The 7,864-nt window shown below is 38.9% G+C and overlaps 1 protein-coding gene across 2 annotated transcripts; it reads right to left on the reverse strand.

The window, feature by feature from the left end:
- ift27 (intraflagellar transport 27 homolog (Chlamydomonas)) lies at positions 1-7,725 on the reverse strand. Of its 2 annotated transcripts, XM_075464577.1 has the most exons (7): positions 7,570-7,725; positions 7,070-7,149; positions 4,031-4,090; positions 2,474-2,533; positions 2,139-2,256; positions 504-613; positions 1-307 (listed from the first exon to the last, which is right to left on the reverse strand). In XM_075464577.1, the coding sequence occupies exons 1-7, from the start codon at positions 7,601-7,603 to the stop codon at positions 203-205; spliced, it is 567 nt and encodes a 188-aa protein (XP_075320692.1). In that variant the 5' UTR covers positions 7,604-7,725; the 3' UTR covers positions 1-202. The 2 variants fall into 2 exon arrangements, with proteins under 2 accessions (XP_075320692.1, XP_075320693.1); XM_075464578.1 differs by lacking the exon at positions 4,031-4,090.
- Positions 7,726-7,864: the final 139 nt, after the last annotated feature.

Consider the following 7,864-nt stretch of genomic DNA (forward strand, 5'->3'; position numbering starts at 1 on the left):
TTATCACAGAAAAAGTCCTTTATTTGAGGTCATATCAAAATATCATCTTGAACAAGATGTTTTGCAGTTGGGGGAGCATAACACAAAATCTTGTGTTTCCACATGCTTTATATGTATTATATTAAGTATAAACAGCCCTCAGCCAATTGAATTATCTGAATGGAAGTCTTGTGTCTGTGCCTGTGCGTGACTTGGAGGGGATCTAGCCTGGGCTGAGGTTTTGGATGGTCTCACGGCGCTCTTGATAGAGGGAGTGGAAGGCCCGAGCTAAACTAAGGAACGGTGCATCACAGTTTATCATCTCCTTCTGTAAGAGACCAACAGCATACAGTAATTAATTCAGTGTGATGTCATAGTTGTTTGAAGGCTACTAATGCACATATTAAGTGCCTTGATGTATATTTCAAATAGCCATTTACATTTCACCATTAAAATGTTAGAAATTATTCATGTCTAAAATATCCACAATGCACAGTGTAATGTATAGTTCAAGCTACACTCACAGCTGATGTCTCATGATACTCCAAATCATGGCTCTGGGCCCATTCTTTGGCCATGGATGCCTGCACTTCCCTTCTATCGGACAAGTCTAACTTGTTGCCCACCAGGACTCCTGGAAAGCACAAATGAACAACAATCTGTACACATCAGAATCACTGAAATGACCCTGCAGTTGTCAGGTGAATCAGTGGTTGACGTGGGGCTGAACGCAGGGAACTTCGTGGCACACTTTTGTGGCACAGTGTGGCAACAATCACCTCATCTTAAACACAAACAAGACAAAGGTGGTGATTGCACATTATAAGAGAACTTTGGGATAAACCAAATGCTATTTCCATCCCGAGGGAAGAGGTGTTGGTGGTGGAGGGCAACAGATTCATCTTGACAACAGACTGAGCTTTAGCTCCTTTAGTGTTAGCGTATTTTCAATAGGTCTGAAGTATAAAGTGCTAAAAGTCTACAATCTGTGTCTGTGTCCCAGAAAAAAGTCTGCATGTAAAATCCAAAATCCAGGACATGGATAGAAAATGGATGGCCAGGTTAAAGAAAGACTCTCAAATGTTTCTTACATCAGTTTCCATCCATCACTTGAAAACCTGTTTCGGATGGCCCATCACTGTTTAAAGCAGAAATTCAATCATTCCATTTTGATTAGCTTACAGCAGTACAGCACGATGCCAGAAAAATGTCCAAAATCACTCCAGTTTTATATGGAGGCACATGTGCCACCATCGTTTTATCTGAGTGTTTAAAGTAAATGTAGTATGTACTTAGGTCGCCAAATTTGACTGTGGAACAAAGGAAAGCAGGTGCCTACAGTACGTGCTCCCCTTTCTATTTACAATCCCATCGTGCAATGCTGCAGCAATACAAATGCATAGAGTTGAGCTGAGACTCCAGCCTTTTCATGATGGATGCAAATTAAAGATGATAGCTGTATCCAACATCTAATTGTATTGCTTACTATAAAGGATTTGGTAACCTCCAGATTCTTCATGACTTTTATAATGGTCTTTTTATAAAAGCCCACATCTGATCCACAACTCTCCTGGGAATCAAGACTACTTCATCAATTTGCTACAAAAAAAACCCAAGATGCTTTGAGTGATACCGCTTTCTCGTAAGGACCCATTTAACTTTGAGTGAAGAATAATATCAATGAAGGGATGCGGTCAGAGTAGCACTTAAACTAAATGAAAAGAGACTGACTACGGCATTTCTCAGGAGTGACTTTCTGAGGGTGTGATGTCTTAACATTTGAACTTATACAGCATGATACAACTCTAACTGATTTTGTGGGATGTGTAAAAAAAAAAAAAAAAGATCAACCTAATCAGATTTAGAGATGTTTCAGTCTTACGAAGCAAGATGGTACTTATGTTTTTAACATTATTTGAGGAGTTTAAGATACAACACTTTCACAAAAGTTTGAAAGCAAAGAACTCTAATCTCATTATTCTCATTAATCTCATCTCATCATTTTTAAGAGCACAGGAAATTATTTCTTGTGAGAAAAAGCTCAACTTCCTGTGATAGTTGCAAATGGAAATTGTCTCATTTTAACTACAATCAAAACAGTCCTTGTCAGTTCTTTTGTTTTTCATTAGTTCTATATACTAAACTAAAGGGATTTTTACCTGGAACATGGAGACCCTGGCAGTGTGCACGGACTCTCTCCATCCAACGGCTGCAGTTGGCAAAAGACTGCTCACTGGTTAAGTCAAAAACCAGACACAGCAACGAAGGTTCACCCCACTATGGAAGGGTAGAGACGAGGGTGACAAGGAGGTGCAGGGAAGAGGTGGAGATAATGTCAGAGAAAGGGCTGGCATTACATCAGCTTTCTTCTTTTCACTTCGTCCCAAACAATAATCATAATAATACTTGAGTAGCTCCTGTCTTTTTGGAGCTCTGTTTGATGAATTTTATAAATTTCATGAAAAGGGGATCAATTCGAGAAGAGCAGTCTGACCATTTTCTCACAGGCCTCCTGTAGCGCCTCCTTCCCTGCAGAGTCCAATATATAAAGCTCCTGGAAGGGAACGGCAAGAAGAAAAAGGGAAGGAAGAGATGTTATACATGAAGATTTAGTCAAATTACATGGTTTCAAACTCTTTTCCTCTTTGGCAAAGACATTAATGTTTCTTCTACAATGCTGGTATATTGCTGTGTGAATACAGATGAGAGACTAACAGCGTTAGATGTCTGGAAAACTTGTTCAACAGTGAGTGATGGTTTCCAATTCTCAGCATCCAACCTCCTGTGATTTAGATAACACAAAGAAACTCAGAACCGTAGTTGGGTGCCTTAGAACTTTTTTCTGTAGACAAATTAACTTCCAGTGGTGCTTTAAAGTCTGAAAAGTCTTCAGAATTCTGTGTTAATACCATTTAAGATTTTCAGTCCTAAAAGTAGACAGTGAGCAAAGTGGATTAAGTGAGTTTAAACCAAAGGATGGATGGATTTCAGCATCTGGTGTCACCTCTTCAGCTGCAATAACCGCACTTCAACATTTCCAGTAACTGCAGATCAGTCCAGCAGATTTTAGCTCATTCCTTCGTACATAATGGCCTCACTTGTGGGATTTTAGTGGATTTCCTCACATGAACGTCTCATGTCAGGTCCTTGAACCAAATTTCACTTGGATTGAGGTCAAGACTTTGCCCAACAAAAGGTACTCTAGTCTTTCATTAACCATCATTTGGTAGAAAAATGTGTTTGCTTCGGATCATTAGCTGGTTTTTCAATGCTGTTTTTTGAGGCACGTTTAGAAGATGTCAAGAAAAGAACATGAATGAAAAATGTTGAAAATGAAATAGACTCTCACGAATGCACACACACACACTAAAAAAATGTTATGTAAAATACTTTACGTCTTGCAACCTGGCAAAGAATAAAGTGATGAGATATTCTCAGAGTTAAAAGTAATTCTGGAAAAAGAGCTCTCACCATTTTCCTCTTTTGGATGTCCACTGCAGTGTTTATTTATTTCTCTATTGACTGGTTGGTACTTCTTCTAACATAATCACAGTCTCTTGCACTGTATCCTATACCGCCATCCTCTGGCAAAACTAAATAAAAATTTGTTTATTTACTGTAAAAGAATGAAAGAAAAAATGTCTAATTCCTCTTTTTGTGGGGGGGCTTTTCAAAAGATAGCTTCAGATTTGCTTGACTAGTGAATGTAAACCCGGCTATGGTCTTGCTGCGCGTCCCACCTTCTGTTGAGATTCATACGAGAGCAGTCTTGAGATTTTCTCACGGAATTTGCCTGGTGTGATTCACAATTCATTGTTGCAGCAACCAATGGAAAATTGACTGGATTTAGCCAAATGGATCACCATATTTTTAACAGGTGGCACAAGACTCTAATGCTTGAATGGATTTAATGTATTTTTAAGATCCTGTAGATGGGCATCAATGTTTTCTTTTGGAAAGTAATGTTTATTTCTTTGCAGCCCTTTCAGGAACACTACTATTGTTCACTGTGGCCTTTATGTTAGTTAATGAAGATGGGACAATGGCTCACCACACTGTCACTGGTATCTGGGATGCTGACATACTTCATCAGCAGCTCCACTCCTGCAGTCTGACAAAAAAAAAAAGAGAAAATGTATTAATTAAAAAGTAATTATGCCATGTAAAGCTTAAGAATCTACATGACATGCTTAGTTTGTGTCTATATGCCTTAATAAACAAACAGTCTGCCAGTCACATCAGGAGTGTGCCTGTCTGAGTGATTTAATTTCTTTCTCTTTTTTTTTTACAGTTTCAACTTTCTTTTCTTTGAGACGTAGAGTCAGGAAGTTGCCTCAGGACACAGTAAAACTGCCTGATGTGATTCATGGTGAATGTCAAAACAAAGACATCGCTGATTAGTGACTTGGCTTGGCTTGAATGCAGATTTACCATCCTGACGTTCAAATCTTTACTATTATGCTGTGTCTCCATTACTCTAAATCTTATTTCTCTTAATGGCTCAATGAAGTTAAATGCCTGAAGAGAAGACTTCCAACTCCAAGTTTAATAGTGCTGCGGTGGCAATCATTTAGACTTAGTGAGAGCCCTGACGTTTAATGAAAACCTAGTTGCCGTCTGGCTATTGTCAGAATCTGGAAATTTTAACAGCATCATTTAAAATACTATTAAGAGCGCCTGTAAAACACCAGCATTGTTGAACCAAATACTGGCATTTTCATGTAAATTACATTTTCACAAATGAATACACTGAAGAAGAGAAAAACATACAGGCAGTCGAGGGTAAGGATGTTATGGATATAACTTTGGTCTCATCACAAATGCACTATAGGAGCCACAGGATCTAAACACGGCTTAAACGGACAGGAGAGATGGAAGCTGCCATTTCTCTCTATGAATTCTCTGGTTTGAGATCGGTGGTGAGTGACCTTGAGGAAGCAAGCCGTGGTTTCTTCAAATCAGCATCAAACTCTTATTTGATCTGATCTTGAAACCTTGCAGCTAACTGAGCATGTCTAATGAAAGAGATTAAAATCCTGGAAACACACACATACCTTTCACGCTCAGAGCCTCTGTGAAATACTAATGCACACACTTCAGATAAACACTTACCTGATTTACACAAATTCACAGTTTCTAACAAGCACACAAAGTACACGTACACACAACAGAACAAGCTGCAGTCCCACTACAGAACGGTCTAATGAGCTGGTGTGATGCATAGTAAGCTTCTCACTGGAATGTCAATAAGGGTCTATTAGCAACAAATAAGCTTGGAATATTGCTAACAGGCAGTCTGACATTTTCAAAGGAGGACGTGATCAGAATGGCTGACAGCCTCGGCTACCCTTCAAAATTAAAAGTTGAAGAACCTGAAGGATGACTTGAGGGTCTACACAAGGAGTAATTCCTCACAGTACTGGCTGCTTTTTCTTTTCTTTTTGACATCAATTCCATTCTCAATTCAATCTTTAGTGGAAGGCCTATATGAAATGTACAATATAACATAAAGTACAATTAGAGAGAAAGCTATGGAGAAAAAAAGTAGGGCTCGTAGCTCTTTGGGACATGAGTATACTCAGCAGGTTTTATTTTAAACCCAAAGGTGGAAGCAAATCAGAAGCTCAGTGTCCAAATAGCAGAGGTTTCAACCTCCTAATCAGTCCAAAAAGATTTTAACATTTCATGTGCAGCTAGAACAATTCCACACACGTGTCTTTGAGTCCATCCAGCTTATACACAGAGCCTCAAGTCTTGCTTTAAATGTGACATGCCTTTTCATCTTCCTGCTGGTTGTATGGACATTTTTTATTTATTTTTTTTACACAGCTTCATCTGTATTCTCTGCACATATTTCATTTTGTTGGATATTTTCATACAATCCATTAGACTTGTAAAACTTTTTCTAGAATTCATCAAGCAAACATAAAAGTGCACTGCTAACTAAAAATGCAACCTCTTTCTATCTTGTGAATGCTCTCCTGGTCCAACATGAAAAGACATACAGGATCACAAGCGTGTGTATAAGCCTACAGTATGCTGTCCTGAAAATAACTCTGTTGTGTTTCTGCACTGTTGTGTTATACTGTTTGTGTTTGTGTGCGTTTGCTTGTTAAGTACCTGTTCTTGTGGCTCTCCAGAATACTACAGTATTAATTATCGACCTTCCTGTCACCTCAGAACCCCAATACTGCTGACGCAGTAAGAGCTTAACACGCACACTTGGCTTTTGTAGGGTGTTTTTCACCTTTTCTATACCTTAACAATCCACGAGGCTTAGAGGTTAACTATGAAAATAGGCGGATCTTTCAAAAGAAACTAAAGTTTGCAAATGGTTTTATTACGTATTCCCACTCTCAAGTCAACACATACACTGTACCTGCATTTGCTTGCAGTGCAGAGGATGCACTTAATCGAAACTAAGCCCTCTGAGCATTGACAGAGGGAAACTGTGATGAGCAATGACATCAATATATTACAGAGTCAGGTTAATGACACGGTTCCCTCCCTCTTGTACATAGGCATAAATAATGCAGATTACCCATTTCTGTATCAGCATTAACTGGTAGTTCATGCTGTTCTGCATTTCAGTTACAACCGTTGTAGAATTAAAAGATCCAAGCAGGTCTTTAAAAAGCTTGCAAGAAGCGGCTCTATCACTGACCATTATCATTCTTCACTTTTTGCAACCAATGTGTAATTATATCTTGAGTCAGGATTGAAAAATGGACTATAAAATAAATACTGCAACATGTTATAGCACAGAGATCAGGCTGTCCCAAATGTAGTGTGGTCTATTCTGGGGTGGACCCATTTCAAAGCCTTTCTTACCCTATATGGATTCAAAAAGATACACCCGTGACTAGTAATATAGCACAGCCCAATCCCTTCATCCTTCAACAAACTGTTTTTAACAACCAGTTTATCTGTTTGATATTGTCATGCAAAAATAATACATTGGGTTAATATGCATGTTCAAATGAATACGCCTCGCGCAAGCCAGTATATTTGGAGCAAAAAGCCTTTGCTCTGGGTTAGCTGACAGCATGACACCGTCAACCTTTTGCTGATAGTGTATTAATGCTCTCACCATACTATAGTTCTTCTGGAAGAGATTTCCATCTCTGTAGAACACATGAGAGAGGGAACTTTTCCCAACCGCAGCATCCCCTACACACACATACACAGGGACAAAAACACAAGAACAATTTCCTCATTTGACACTTTACATTGGTGTTTGTAAGTTTTTGTGGGTATTAAGTTTGAATTAATTTGAGATTCAAGTATTCTTTCTAAACTGCTCATACTTAACAGAGCGAGGATGATATGTTATTATCGAGTTCCCTGACAGACTATACATTACAGGATTTTTTGTTGTGGGGGAGAGCCAACTGAGATGGCATCCTAAACATACATAAATATCTTTATATACATAGAGAATTAAAAAGTGTTAGACATGTGTGCACCCATGGTCTTTTAACGCTTAAGTTGAAGTGAACAATGAGGCGGGTTTTCAAGGAGACATATTAGCATTAGCTTTCGTGCCGTAAACCTTGAACAGCAGAACGACCTAAATCTACAAAATCTTACCAAAAAGTAGACACCTTGCCCTCAGCTTCACCATTGCATCGGGTACCGCTGAGGCGCTTTGAGTAATTTCATATGTTTCACTTGTGAAACTGAATAAGCTATCTGTTTTTAGCCTCTTTAACGCTCATCTTGATATTCTTCCCTTCCACTCGGCAACTTGGACACAACTAGTCTCCTAGCAACCAGCCATAGGAGTCTCATTGGTCCACCAAGCGATTACGTTGACGCGTAGATTGTGCTCTCATTGGCTGTCAGTGATAACGTAAAGACTGTTAAAGGGTAATTTTTCCCTTGA

This window comes from Odontesthes bonariensis, chromosome 4, assembly GCF_027942865.1.
Source record: "Odontesthes bonariensis isolate fOdoBon6 chromosome 4, fOdoBon6.hap1, whole genome shotgun sequence".
In the NCBI taxonomy this organism is placed as follows: Eukaryota; Metazoa; Chordata; class Actinopteri; order Atheriniformes; family Atherinopsidae; genus Odontesthes; species Odontesthes bonariensis.